Source organism: Ammospiza nelsoni, chromosome 10 (genome assembly GCF_027579445.1).
Source record: "Ammospiza nelsoni isolate bAmmNel1 chromosome 10, bAmmNel1.pri, whole genome shotgun sequence".
NCBI lineage: Eukaryota > Metazoa > Chordata > Aves > Passeriformes > Passerellidae > Ammospiza > Ammospiza nelsoni.
In genome coordinates, this window is record NC_080642.1 from 10,860,290 (window position 1) to 10,875,119 (window position 14,830).

At 47.3% G+C, this 14,830-nt stretch overlaps 1 protein-coding gene across 1 annotated transcript in view; it reads right to left on the reverse strand.

Annotated features, from left to right (window-relative positions):
• The window catches only part of P3H2 (prolyl 3-hydroxylase 2), a 64,899-nt gene that overhangs the window by 6,860 nt on the left and 43,209 nt on the right, over window positions 1-14,830 (reverse strand). The window contains exons 2-8 of the mRNA XM_059479668.1: window positions 10,384-10,530; window positions 9,258-9,447; window positions 6,035-6,166; window positions 4,800-4,942; window positions 3,235-3,324; window positions 2,845-2,885; window positions 2,295-2,389 (exon numbers count right to left, since the gene is read on the reverse strand). Of these exons, the coding sequence (XP_059335651.1) occupies window positions 2,295-2,389; window positions 2,845-2,885; window positions 3,235-3,324; window positions 4,800-4,942; window positions 6,035-6,166; window positions 9,258-9,447; window positions 10,384-10,530 (838 nt within the window). The remainder of the gene's footprint in view (window positions 1-2,294; window positions 2,390-2,844; window positions 2,886-3,234; window positions 3,325-4,799; window positions 4,943-6,034; window positions 6,167-9,257; window positions 9,448-10,383; window positions 10,531-14,830) is intronic.

Consider the following 14,830-nt stretch of genomic DNA (forward strand, 5'->3'; position numbering starts at 1 on the left):
TGGCTTGGCATGCAAAGCCACCCTCTGCAGTTGTCATCAGTGTTTTTTGTCTGCCATACACAGAGAAAGCCTCACATGGTGCTGAGCTTGCAGCAAGCATTGCTCTCCTCCAAGAGGAGGGCAGGGAGTGGGTGAGCCAGAGGACTCTCGGGATAATCCTCCTCCACTGAGGCAAAGGAGCTGGCAGGGCTGTCCCTGCCATCCCTCACATCCTGCCTCTGAGCTGCCTCCCTCTGCTGCACGCTTTTAACAAGAGGTTTCAATCCATCCCCATCAAATCTGACTGATCCAAAAACCAGAGCAAGGCCCCTAAACCACCGTCTTTTGAGCCTCTTCCACACATCTCCTCAAAGAAAGAAAAGGAATGAAATGGTAACAATAAAAGCCTAAACCAGATGTCTCTCCAGGAAAAAAATGAAATATATCTAAACTGTGAAGAAAATTATTTGTTGTCACAGACAAGCAACAAAATAGAGGAAACAGAGCTGCAGAGTTCCTTCCCACCATGTGGCATATGGAAACTTCTCTGTGACAATGCTTTTGTAACTTCTACTTTTCCTGTCTATTGAGTCAAAACTGTGTTCTTGGCAGGTCTCCTTGGCCTATGGAAGACACGTAAACCCCACAAGCCCTGTCATTAGCTCACAGCTTTATTTCTGAAGAGTTAAGTTTCTTGGAAATGGAAAATATGGGATGTTTCTGGTGTTCACTGTGCTGATTTTGTTGCCTGATAATCACACTTCTTGCAAATGCAGCTGGATCAGAATCAGAATTCTCAAATCCAAGCTCCTGGCATGCTCCAACACAGGGCTGAGTTCTCCAGCTCAGCTGTTCTTCCCCAGCCATAAGCACATGAGGAATGAACATGGAAGTTATTGCTCAACACTTCCAACATTTCTCCCGGTTCCTCCCAGGGAACAAATGGGGCAGCTCTGTGCCATGGGCACGGAACCCTTGCCCCACACTGACAGTGTGCTCCCACCTGCTTTCCTTGCCTCTGCCTGCTCTGAGCACCAGCACAGACAGACCTATGTCTGTGCTCTGTGAAAAACACCCCAGAGAAACTGAGGAATTCTTTGGACTTTTGGGAGAGAAGGAATTGGCAGAAAGGAGGAAGCGGGGAAGGGTAGAAGTATAGAAGAGTACAAAATTAGAATGACTTTTCTCTTTTGGCCTTTTCTTTTTCCAAGTAAAAAGAGAGAAAGAAAACAAAAAACAACCAAAAAAGGCAGTATCTGGATGGACAAAAATCCCAGTTCCTTTTTGATTGATTCCGTTTTCTTTGTAAACAAAAACATTCTGCAAGTAAACCAGAATAAGAGCATAGAAAGGAATAAAAACAGAAAGAAGGACTCTGAAATTACTGGGTTATAAACAGCAAACAGGCCAACAAATATAATTCAACCAGCTCTTGGCTTAAGCAAGATCTTTGGTATCTTCCTGTGGTATTTGTCTATTTTATGTACAGCTAGAGAAGGGATAACAACACTCTGAGCACAACACTGAGCAGCTGGACACAACTTGGGTTGGGGAAAGCTGTGAAAGTCCCCAAAAAGAGCTACCACCCATTGCATTACAGTGAGGTTTAATTGCCTGCTGCTGTGGAGCTGGCTCACTAGAGACACAAGACATCTCCTGGCTTGAGACCCCGTTGTTTTGCAGCAAGGATTCTGCTTTGGTGCTTGGCTACAATATTGTTTTTCAAAATTGTTAAGGGGAAAAATCCTATCTTTAGTAGATGTTATGGTATTTTCTGTGGCTGCCGAAAATGTGCTGAAATCAGATGAAATGTCTGCTGACAGGCTTATAAACAAAGTGATTTCATGTGAGCTAAGACATGAAATCATAAGCTTAGTCTGCAAAGAGAAGTGATTGCTAGTATGGTGAGATCCAGCACATTGAGCAAAGCATGAGGCTGCTCCCAGCACCCATCCTCTGTCCAGCAGCCTGGACATCAGGGAACACACTGATCTCAAAAGCACTGGGATAGAAGACTACTGTTTGCTGGTTTGCTTTCCCCATGGTGAGGAAGACCCGGCTTCCCAGCTCCACATCTCAGGGCTCTGTACTGAGTAGCCCAGCAGGTGGAAAAACAAGTCCAAGGACACAGCAGTGCCCTGGGATCCACAGAAATGCTGTGGCAGCACTGAAGACTTGTCTGTCTCTTAAACAAAACTTGAACTCCCTTAAATAGGAGTAGCCCTCACTACCCAGTGGCCAGCCTTTGCAGTCTGCAGTCTCTAGCAACAGGAAAAAAAATCCCAGTTTTGTCGAGACATGTTCAACAGCCTTACCCTCCTTCAGCTCTCGATCTGGCTTTGGCATGGGTTTCTTTGTCAGGGACAGCCGGGGCCCATCCTCGGGTTCACTGCTGATGCTTGATGGGACACTGAGGAGCAAAAGAGAAAAGGAACATCATGACTTTGGCCACAAGTTCTTCAACTTGCATTTTTGCTTCCTTTGGAAACAATACACAAAAACTCCAAGCAAATCAGTACTTTGTACAAATGTCACAGCCATACAAGCTGAAGCCCTGTCCTATGGCAAACATTGCTGTTCTGGTAATGAGAGCAACAGCTTCCACCAACAAAGCACAGACACCAACAAATCTGACCAGCACAACTTGGCTCAGCAATCAAGTTCCCTCTAGATCATTGCTGGTTTTGAGGCACTCAGTTAAAATAAGGTTCTTGTGGGAATGTTTGCAATGGCAAGGGGCAGAGGGCCCTAATTCAACCAGGATGGTGTGCTGGGTGGATGGGCAGTACCCCTGAGTGGCAGGCTGGTACGCCACCACGATCCCACCATGGGGAATGGTGAAGCTGCAGCTCAGCTGTGGCTCACCTGTGCTCATCCTGGCGGGCGCCGTACCTGTTCCAGTAGTTCTGTGGGAAAAGAGAGGACAAACTTCTTAATCTAATGCTCCAGCCAAAGCCAGGGATTACCTGCTCTGCCTGACTCCCAGGGACATCAACCATCCTCTCTGGCTCCATCCCACATAACTTTGGGCAATGGCCTGAGTTCACCAGATTGAAAATGTGGATGAGGCTGTATGCGCCTCTCCTTCACCCCAGGAATGCCTCCTTTGCTTTGCCATCCCTGTTTTCTTACAGGGAACAAACCAGGCCAAGACCCAGCTCCTGAGTCACCCACAGAGGTCTGGATTGACGGGAGAGGGGCAGGGGCAGCTGTCCTAGAGCTGTGAGCTGCTGGCCCAGCACAGGCAGGCGTTACCGGCTCCGTGTAGGCGAATCCCAGCCCGGCCGCTGCCACCCGCAGGAGGTGGGACTCCAGCTTGTGCCGCCGCAGCAGCGCTCTGGCCTCCTGCAAAGAGAACAAAAACACGAGCAGATGCACATGGCCAGCTTCTGCAGGACAGTGCAATGCCCCTCTGCTTCACAGGGGTTTGGTTTCCATGCAATGCTGCTGGTTTCTTTAGGTTGACGGATGCTTGGGCCAACCCGAGGCACAAGGCTGAGCCACTCAATACATGACAGAAGCCTGAATCCCCAAAATTAGTGAGCCTGAATCCCCAAAACACATGTCCAAAGCTGGCAGAAATTCCTGAACACCTTGGTGAGCCTTGAAATATCTGGGCAAAAGGCTGGCCAGAGAAACCCCAGCTGCAGAATGAGGTCAAGTTCAGGCTGGTGGGGCAGGGACCCTGGCTGGGCTGTGCCTCAGTTCCCGCCATGGAGCCCATGGCCTGGCCCTGGGATGCACTCAGAGTGCTTGGATAGGGGGCAAAGCTTAGGCAGCTGGAAATTGTCGATCAGAGGGCTTTATTTTGAATGAAAAATCTGCAAACACTGGTATTTTTCCTAGAAAACTATTGTGCAAAGCAAAAATAAATTTATTTTTTTTAACAGAAAACTTCCAAACACTCTAAACTATTAAATTTTTTTGCCAACTTCAGAGTTTTTTTTCCTAGATTCATTTTGTGATGGAAAAGAACATTTTTTTCTTGTTTTCCTTTTCATAATTTTACTTTTATTTTTTAGTACTTTATCAAATTCACCCTGATTTGCCTGGATGTCAAGGAATTCCCAAAGGAATGGAAAAAACAGTTCCTGCCAACACTCTGTTTATGGTGCGAGAGAAATGACTGGGATGGGATGGGATGGGATGGGATGGGATGGGATGGGATGGGATGGGATGGGATGGGATGGGATGGGATGGGATGGGATGGGATGGGAGGAATTTCTGTATGGTGAGGAAGGCAGCCCCAGGGCCAGAGATAAGGGCTGCCTAGACTGGAGAGGAAGCCTGTTCTGCTGGGGGATGGAACACACACTGTTTGGTTACTTGACCCCAGCCTAACCCTGTGATAGCAGAGCTACTGTCTGCAGAACAGGCTGAGCCCTGAACTCCAAGCTAAGAGATTTGAGAGTAATGCTGGGATCCCATCCTCCCCTGGGAAATTTTTCCTAGCCCTGTCTGAAGAGATGCTGCCCTTTGCTTGGAGTTTCATTGCATTCCTCCTCCATGTATCCTCCAGAGCACTGGGCAAGAGGAGGGTTTACACTGTTGGTCACTGCCCTCCCTGGCCTTGCTCAGGCTTTACTAGGCTGAATTCCCCATTTAAAGAAAATCCTGTCCACGAGCTTCTCCCCTACACCAGTGACTCTGAACTTGCACGCTGAAAATCACCACCTCAGCATCACCAGCGAGCCCAGGACTTCTGCTTCTCTTTTTAAAGTGGTCCCACCGGGGCAAAGCTGCCAGGCTGCTTTAATTTCCACCACATTTTTTTTGTTAAAATCTCCCACCAAGAGCTCTGAGGTGTCACTCAGTCTCACCTTTCTGGGTTTGATGGTGGCTGGATCCACTGTGCCTTCCAAGAGACCCTCGTAATAACCTGCATTCTCCAGGACATCTTCATCGTCCGGGTGGAACAGCAGGTAGGACTTGGCACACTCCAGGGCTTTCACATAGTCACCAACTGGGGGGAACAAACAGTGGTCAGGGGAGCACAGGAGGGCACAGGGGGCTCACACAGAGCCCAGGAGGGGACTCTGCAGGGAGGGAAGCACAGCCTGAGCTCCCCCTCAGCTGAAGCAGCAGCCCAGGACTTCATGGGCTTCTTTTGATGCCTCTTTGTCTTAACCACTTCACCAGCAGGGAAACTGAGGCACAGAAACAAGACTTTTCTACCATCACACACAGACCAGATGGTGTCCCAATTACATCCAGATGGATGGGCAGGATGTGGACACTGTCTGGCATCAAACTGCCTCTGATCTGTGCAGCATCTCTCAGGGCCCAGGGGTTTTCACCTACCACAGCAAACCTCTAACCGGGCAGAGGAATAAAGAAGCCTGTACACCACACATGAACTGACTCCTTCTGCTTTCTTCCTGTTGTGATGATGAATCTTTATGTTTTAATAGAAATTTTGAAACCCTTGCACAGTTTGCCCTTTCCAATAAAAAGTTATTAGCAAAAGCCTGAGAGAGCAGATGTCTATTTTCTTTTATGTAACAAAACATAATAAAATAGCCCACAGAACCACACAACTGGCATGATATTTTAGCACTGCCAACCCCTGACATTTTGCCATGCTGCCAACTCCTGCAACTTCGCTGCGAATCCTAAAATATTTGGTAATTGTCAAAAATTGGCATCTAGGGATAAGCTTGAGCTAAGTCATATGTCTGTTATATATTAATTTAGAAAATGTATCAGTTCATTTCAGAAAATGTGAAACATATGAATCCGAAGGATTTTAATATTAAAAGGCAAATGAAATGACCCTAAAAAACCACGATTTATATAAAGAAAAGTAATGTTTAAGCTAAAGGTTGGGCTTTTAAAACCTGACTGATCATCTAAAACACCTTCATAAAATTACTTCACTGTATTTTAGTCAACCTGACTTTTGAAGAGACCATTTCCAGTGTCCTTTGCTTCTCTTTCAGACCGTGCCTCTGCGTCACTGTAGTGTGGGCACTGGGGGAAATAGCCTTATTCCCATATGGAAGAACTTGCACCGAATGAGCAGAACTCAGCAGTGCTGTGAGGGACAGGACTTTACCTCTGTAATAGGCAAACTGCAGGTAGTCGTAGTGGAGGGGCAGGAAGTTCTCGATGGGCGAGATGCGGCCCGAGCGCGTGGCCAGCTCCCGGACACAGTCGTGCTTGCAGGCCAGCACCTGCAGGTAGTGATCTGCCACGAAAGAGGGAGAGCTGCTCTGAGCTGAGGGGATGGTGACAGTGCCCAGACAAGGACAGACAGAGGTTCAAACTCCTCAGCTGAGGGATGTGCAACTCACACTGCTTTGGCCCAGCAGGTGAGTGTGCACTGCGGGAAAGAGCTCATATTGTAAATCGAAGGCAACTCCGACGTTGGTGAGGGAGAGAGAATGATGCATCTGACTCCATGGATATCAAAAGGCTAATTAATTACTTTATCATACTATACTATATACATTTCATCTAAATTGAATCTGCCAAGCACTCACTCTGCACACAACTGCTCACACTGTACAGAATCCCATGACTGTCAGCAACAGTCCCAACACACACACACAGTTAGCTCTGACAGGCCAAGGACACAAAACATCCTCACTTTGGATAAACAATCTCCGTATTGCATTCTACTTTGGCACAACACATGCACAGCAAGTGATAAGAATTGTGTTTTCCCTTTCTCTGAGGTTCAGAGAATGTGAATCTCAGAAATGCTTGGGAAGGATTGTGCCTTGCTCTTCCCTGTAAAATGTGGCGACAGCTCAGGCTCCCCCCCAGAGCCAATTGGACAGAGCTGCAGTTATATTTTTGCCTCCTTTAAGAAATGCCTTTCTCCTTCTCTCAACTGTAGAGGGAGCTTGAGCATCTCTTTGGTGTGGCAGGAGCTGCGGCGTGCAGGGACTGCAGGTGGCAGGTTGCACTTCAGCCGCAAGAGACAAACCACAAAGCAAGCAGAGAGGTGAAGACAAGGTGGCCACATGTGCTGACACATGAAATCCACCTCCAGACTCCCTTCCTGCAGCTCATCCTTAATCCTCTCCTTTCCTGCAGCAAGAAAGCTCCAGAGGGCACAGGGAGGTTTAGCTAAGAGGGGCTGGTGCAGGTTCTCAGCACAGCCAAGCAAGGCCAGTCTGAAAGGTCTGAGGTGCAAATCTGGGTAGCAAAAATCCCCCTGTTTGCTGCTTCTCAAAGATGAGGCACCCCTCAGGGAATCACAAGCACGTGGTAAATACTTGCCATTAACAAAGTTTCTTAATTAGTGGGACTCCATAGTATAGACGTTGTACCAGCTGTACAGTTTCAAAGCCAACACTGACATCTGATTCCATTTTGGAGCCTTTGCTGCAATGTACTTACGAATCTAATTTGCTTGCTCTGTCTCTGCACACCATTAAAAACCTTAAGAAACAAACACAGGCTTGAAAATAATCATGTGCTCAGCTACCAAGGCATTTCTTAAGAGCTGCCATAAAAACCACCTGAGGAATTTGCAATGAAACCAAGTGGAAACTCAGAACAGTGCCTATGTGCTCTTGGCTCTTGACAGGTAGTCTGAGTAGTTTTCTGACTTACCATGCATTTTCAGGGTATTACATTAGGAAAAGCAAGAAGGGAAAGGACATAAATCATATTGCTGTAATTTAAACCTGTTTAAGCATCCTAGATCTGAAATAATCAATCCATCAATGAGAAGTACTGTTTTTTCTTGGTACTGTAATCAATTCACTGAAATGTATCTGTCCTTAGGGGAAAAAGGTGAGAGTGTTTCAACCCCAAGCAGCAGCAGAGGAAATCAGTTTGGGATTAAAAAGAAATGAGTTTGAAGAAACCTAAACTCTCTTTTCTTGGTGTATTATGTGTTCCCACTCCCTACTGAAATGTCTGAGCCTGAGTGCCTTGGACCAGGGGTGAACTTTGGATTATGCTGTCCTGGAAGGAGCCACCTCAATTCCTACAGAAGAGCAGTTGCACCAAGGATCTTATTTCCCTCCCTCAGCTCCATGTTCCTTTGGGTGCCTGAATGTCCTGGGGTTTGGGGTAGTTATGGCCAGGCACACATGGCCAAGCCTCAGCCCTTGCAGGGACCCTCTGGCTGTTGTCCCCCCAGGTGATGTCCTGCTCTGAGCACCACCATGGCCCTGTCTGTGCTCAGGAAGGGCCAGCACAGAAACACCTCAGCCCACTGGGGCTGCGCTCAGCTGGCACAGCACAGGAACAGTTTGTCCTGTCTGAAGAGCAGCAGCTCTCAGTGAGAAGGATGCTGGGCCTGCTTTGCCACTGAAGGCTGCTCTCTTGATGGGTGTCCTGCTCAAGGCTCTAAAAGCAGGCCTGATCAGCTGACAGCCACACTGGGACCAAGTCAGCCTTTCCAACACTTCTATTTTTTGCATGGTAAACAAACCCCACCAGGGCAGCTTCCCATCCGGTATGCTGGTGGTTTCTCCTCTTGGTTGTTTCAATTAGATTTCCTCTCCCGACACAAACAGAATTATGCAAACCCAAAAAACATTCTGCATCTGAGTGAAGTATTTTCCACATAAGAAGCAAGATTTCGGGGCTTGATGCAACTCCAAGACCATAAGCAGATAAATAAGATTTCTGTCACCAAACAAACGTTAATTTATTGCTCTTCCTTCCCTTACAACTAATTAAATGTAATCTCATTTCCAATGAGAATGAACTGTTTTAATCCTCTCTGGCTCAGAGCCACACATGCAAATCTGAAGATTACACAGCAACGTTCCATTCTCTCCAGAGATTTCAGTCAAGATCATAATTAGGTGGGCCTCCACTAATGACAAATCCATCCTTTTGGATGGGGAGAAAATCCACGTTACAAGCTTTTTTGGCAACTTTCCTGGCCACCTGGAGCACGGCCAAGAGAACTCTGCTGCTCTCTTCATGTGCTCTCAGAAACAGAAAACATAAACAAAGGCCAGCAATGCCTGGATTCCAGGGAGGTGTGTGACACTGTGTACAGGGGAAATGGAAGCAGTTTAGATAAAGCACCTCAACTTTCAGCTCTAACAGAAAGCTGCAAATGCTCCACACATCTGGAAATGCAATTCTTCTCGCCCAGCTTCTGTTCAGGACCAAAATGAGATGTTCTAGCTCACTGTGCTCTGAGTCTGCACTTTCTGGGTTTCCAGGTGCCTCCTGCAGCGTTACTCATCAGCAGCAGAGGTGGGAGGGAAGACACTTCAACAAATCCAGCCAAGCCCAAACTCAATAACTAAAAACATTTCAGGGCCACGGGTGAGAACTCTAAAAATGCAAAAAGATCTCACCGGCAATAGCTTCGTAGAGACCAGCCTTGTAATCCAGGTGCTCGTGCTCCTCAAACCTCTGTGGTCCCTCGCACATGAGCTGGCAATCCTCATCCTCAGAGTAGTATCCTTGCAGGGCACGCTCCAGGAGCTCAATGGCCAGCTCGTACTCCTCCCTGTCGTAGTGCCTCACCCCAACACTGTAGTCCTCCTGCAAAGCAGGCAGGCAGAACACAAACCATGAGCAGGCCATGCTGCCTGGAGCACAGCATCCTGCAGGGCTTCTCAAAGGAAGGTACAAGGGGACAGGGACAGGGATGGGACAATCTCCCCATACCTATCAGATATAACCACTTGTACCAAACAATGTTTAAGCCATCGAAGGACTTTTGGACCAGTGGAACCTAATAAACCTGCTTAAAGGCTCTTCTGAATCCTCCATGCTTAGGGAATCCTTAGTATCACTCCTAGATTTATGCATTGAAATAAAAAAAAATTTTTTTGTTGTTTTTTTTTTTTTTGTTTTTACCCTCCCACCAAACAACAACACTGAATGCCAAGAGAACACATTGCTCATTTTTTTAGAATGGCCTCTAATAAGCACCGCCATTAATTACACCCAACAGCCACTTCTGCTCCCCTGAGTCTTGTGAAATTGGGAAGTTGGGGGTGGCCCTGGCATTTGACTTGGGCTTTTGCTTTGTGGAGGTGGAAGCAGCTGACACTCTCCTGCCTGCCACTGTGCACCCTCACCACCACAGCCACCCATGTGCATGTCCCCTGCCCAGGTGGGACAACTCAGGTCAAAAGAAACACACAGGAGCTGTCCTGGAGGAAACACACAGGAGCTGAGATGTCATGGAAGCTTCCATCAAAGCTGCCTGCTGGTGTGTGTTCACAGCCATGTGAACCCCAGAGCACTCTGAACAGAGGGACCAGGCTGGGGATGCAGCTATCAAACAAAGAGCAGAGTGCCCAGAAAAGGCAGGAGCAGGCTTGCCTTAAGGGAAAATGCTGAAAGGAGAGTTTGTTTTGCTGTATTGGTAAGAATTTCCTCAGTCACAGATTAATCTCTTTTGGCCTCCTAGTCTCTCCTCTCCAGACTTCTTGATACTTAAGCTGGGCACCTCTTCAGCCTCAGACTCACCATGTGCTGCCTGGCCTCCTGGTCAATCAAGGTGGCCTTCCCTGACATGGTCTTGTAGTTCTCCAGGTCCTGCTGTATCTCCATGTGCTCAGGATTTGCCATGAAGAAGGTGTGAGCTGCATTTGCTGCCTCCTCCAGCTTGTTCAGCTGTAACAAGGGGAGAAGGACCAAGTGAGACTGGTGATGTAGAACATAAACACAGCTCTGACATCCTTTTGACACCATTAGATTGGGAAATGATGGGATAACCAAGGAAAACCTGAATGCAGAGGCTAAAGTAAAAAGTTGAATTGAGAGGAAAGCCCCATATAAGTGAAATGGAAAGAGCTGGAGCTCCTGAGAGCCAGACAAGTCCCTGCAACAGGGTCTGCTGGTGATGGGATCCAGACTGTGTTCCAGCAGCACATCCTCTCAACTCAGCTACTCCAACCCTCTGCACAGTTCCAGGTGGAAAGATGCTCTCATGAGATATGAGATGGAGAGAGGAGGGGAAAGCAGTTGCAAACACTGCTCTCTCTCAAGCCTTGGAGGCTGAGCTTTGTCCAGGCTGAGGCTTCTGCTTGGAGACAGGGACTGAGGGCCATTTATTAAGCTCAGCTGTGTATAGCTGCAAAAGGCCAAACTCTGCTGATGGTGGCAGAGGTGTAAAGAGAGGTTTATTTTGATATACCAAATTATTTTGTGTTTAGAGATTCAGAAGGAGACCAGACATCAGTTTCACCCTAGAGAAAGCCTCATAAACAAACAGAACTGCTAGTGCTAAACACATCCATGGCAGCTGCTGGGAGCATCAGGAGCAGAACAGATGTTCAGGTGAAACCTCTTCACGAGCTAGCAAGAGAGAAGTCACTAAAACATTTGCTTCTGAAAGAAAGCCAACACCACTGGGTACCAGCAAGCTGCAGGCAGGTCCCTGGGATACATCAGCAGCCTGACCCAAACCTGTCAGCCAGGGCCAGGCTAATGCTAGCCCAGGCTAGGTTGGGTCCAAGTGTTCTCCTTGGCAGCAAAACCCACAGCAAGCCCTGTGCCACTGCTGCAAGGCTGCTCCTGAGGCATCAGAGCCAGCAAGCCCTGGCACATCCATGGGACACGGTACAGCAGCTCACCTGCACAGGCACCCAGCAGGCAAACCCCAGCAGCAGGATGGGAACAGAGACCTGCAGGGAAGCATGAGCTTCACATCCTGCACCCTGCAGCAGGGCAGAGTGGCTCCAGGGCACAGCCAGCCCAGGAAACACACAGGAATGTCCCCAAAATGAGGGTGAGAGCCACAGCATCCCAGCCCACCCCCCTGCACACCAAAGCACAGCTGTGCTGCAGTGCCCACAGAAACGCAAAATATTTGCCTTGTGTAAACTTCAGAAGTTTTTAAGGATTATCTCTGGACTGACAACATGTGCAGGGGAGCCAGATTTTACTGCAAAAACAACATCTATTCCAGTCTTTCATTTGGATTTTTCCAAAGGACACCACTCTCCATAATAATCCCTTGGCTTTCCAGCAGGCATGAAAAATGACTATAAGAAATTTTTAACTAGGACAGCACATACAAAACCAAAACCCCTCCAGAATAGAAGTTTGAGTTGTTTTTTTTTTTAAGAGACATTCCGATTCAGAAACATAAGTTCCATTTTGAAATAGATCATTTCAAATAATCCCACTCTGGAAAAGTTCATTGCAGCTGGACACCATCGGATGTGGGATAAAGGACTGACCAGAGCATCTCACAAAGGCAATTCTCAGGTCCTGCTGAGTGTCTGTGGGAATGCCACTGCATCTGGTAATCAGAGACAGTCAAGATGGAACAAAAGGTTTGTTGGAGATGTGAGCTGCTGACCTGATCCAGAGGACTGCTAAGAAGCCACTGTTTGAGCTGCCTGGGGGAATTGCATTCTTCCACACCACAGATTTCACAAACAGCACCCTGCCCGTGCAGATTTAAAAGGGACTAAAGACCTCTCAGGAGGGGAAGTGGTCCCTAAAGACACAACCTGCAATAGTCTGCTGTGGGATGTTCTTTTTCCCTTTAGCTCTAGATCCTTTTCAGCAAACTGTCAGAGATTCCAGGATGGGCTTAATTCTTCTGGATAACATCCACCTCTGTGAAATAGGACAAGCCTGATTTCTAGACAACAGAAAATCCCTTTCAAACAAGGCTCATTCTATGTCTAGTCCTGCTGGCTCTACACAGCAGAGATGACCTTTGGAGTTTGCTAAGTGGACTTGAAGCAGAACATTTCAACTCAATGCTTTTCAATTTATCACGTTCCATATTTGCCTTAGAAACATTCAAGTAACATGAAGAAGCCAACAGCTGCTAAGGTTAGGGATAGTTTTTAAGTCAGTGAGTGTGTATAAAAGCAAAATTCCTAACTGGTAAGACACGTTCAGTGTCTAGCTCTGACATTAGTTATGAAACACTCTGGGGAAACTTTTGCCAAAACACTTTGAATTCAAAAGGAGCAGGATATTTTGGTGCTTAAAGGTCTGGGCTGGGACTCAGGACACCTGGACTCAGTTCCTGGCCCTGTCACAATCTCACTGTGCAGCCACTGGAAAAATATAATTTTGTTTTCTTTGTGCCTGGTTTTCCATTGTTTCTAACTAATAACAATAAAAAATAATAGCATTTCTCCCACAGAGCAGTAATTTTGTTTATCTGGATGGCAAACAACTTGGGGGCCATAAGCATGTGCAAGCACATAACACAAGGAGATTTTGATCTTTGCACAACAACTGCTGAATGAAAATGAGCAAGGAAAAAATGACAAATGAGCACTCACAACCTCAGTATGTGCTCTAAGCCCTGCTTGCTCACCCCACTGGAATGAGATTGCTGGACTCTTGCTGCAGCTTTGCACCAAACCCTGTGTATTTCAGCCAGAGAAGACACAAGAAATCAGAGCACAGCACTGAGAGAGCCCTGGGAACACCCTGTCCTGTCCATTTTGATCTTGACATACCAACACCTAGAGCTGAGAAGGGGAAAACACAACACGTAAGTGCTGCGGGGCTCTGATGCTGGAAGATGTTTATTTTCCTCAATGAGATTTAGGAGTGGTTCGTATAAAAAATATTTTAAGCAGCAGAACCTCAGATGAAAGAATTTGAGCAAACTGCAATGCTCAGTTTCACTCCCAGCTGGGACAGTGCTGGCCTGGGCTTCAGTGGGGTTGTGGCTTCCAGCCTGCACTAGGAAGGCTGCTGTGACTGGAGCACTGTGCAGGAACAAACACAGGCTGGAGAAAGGACCTGGAGTGAGCATCTTGATCATCACTAGACAACTGAACCCAATTCTCACTGATAACCATTGAGAAAATCCTTTATGGAGCCTCCATGGGCTGCATGGTGACACACAACACAATTCTAACAGACCCTTACTATTGATTGCCATTCTGGTACCTGTCCAGGTATGTTTAAGCCAGCAAACTCCATGCTGAGCAACCTGATTTGTACCTGTGATGCCACAGTCACCAGCCTGCTGGGCTAAAGAACCAAGCTGTCTCACTGAAACATGTCTGGCTTGCTGCTTGATTTTACCCCCACTTCGGCTGCTGGGTGCCCTAAAGAGAAACCCAGAGGATTCACCCCATCACTGACAGCTGCCCAGACACCTCAGACTGGCTCAGCTCCAGGGCAGGCACATGCTCTCAATTCACACTTGCCTTCACCCCTTGCAGACAAATGAATTCTGACCAAAGCCCCTCTGGTGCCAGATGCTCAGCAGGCTGGCACAAACTCCTGTCCTCTTCCCCAGGGAAAAGGGCTCACTGCAGCACCATGGCTTCAGCTACAACAACCCAAAACTCACAGTCCTTTAGGTCTGCTCTCTGGAGCTTGGCAGTGGGACAAGGAAGTGGAACAGGCAGGGTGCCAGGCCTGTGAGACAAGCACTGCACAGCTTTACAGTCAGCTCATGCAGCCAGGGCTGCCCTCCCACCACCACTCTGCTTGTGCTGAGCACTGACACTCTGCAGCTGTAACCACAGCAACTACAGGTATTCAGCTGCTCCCAGCTCATCCTGAGCTTGCCAGGGCAAAAAACAAGGATGAAAGAGGTGCAAAAGCCAGAGGATTTTAGAGAGAATGTAGCCAAACTGACTGATTGAGAAAAGAGGTCACAGGTATGATATAGCCAAGACCTTAGACTATTCTTCATACTGAGTTCCCATTGCATTGAACTTAATATCAGATATTGGCAGCTGTCATGCATTCTGTGTCTAACTGTCCTAACTCACTCTGCTTCTATATTAAGGTTTCTTCATCACATAAAATATAGTTTCAATTAAAACTTTTTTTTTTTTTTTGGGGGGGAACAGAAGTAAGGTTTATATATTGGAAAATATGTCAGATCCCTCAGCATTTATTCCCATGCCAGGACTGGACCTACCTGCACATAACCTCAGTTAACTGCAGAGTGTATGAACCTGGCATGGAGCCTGTG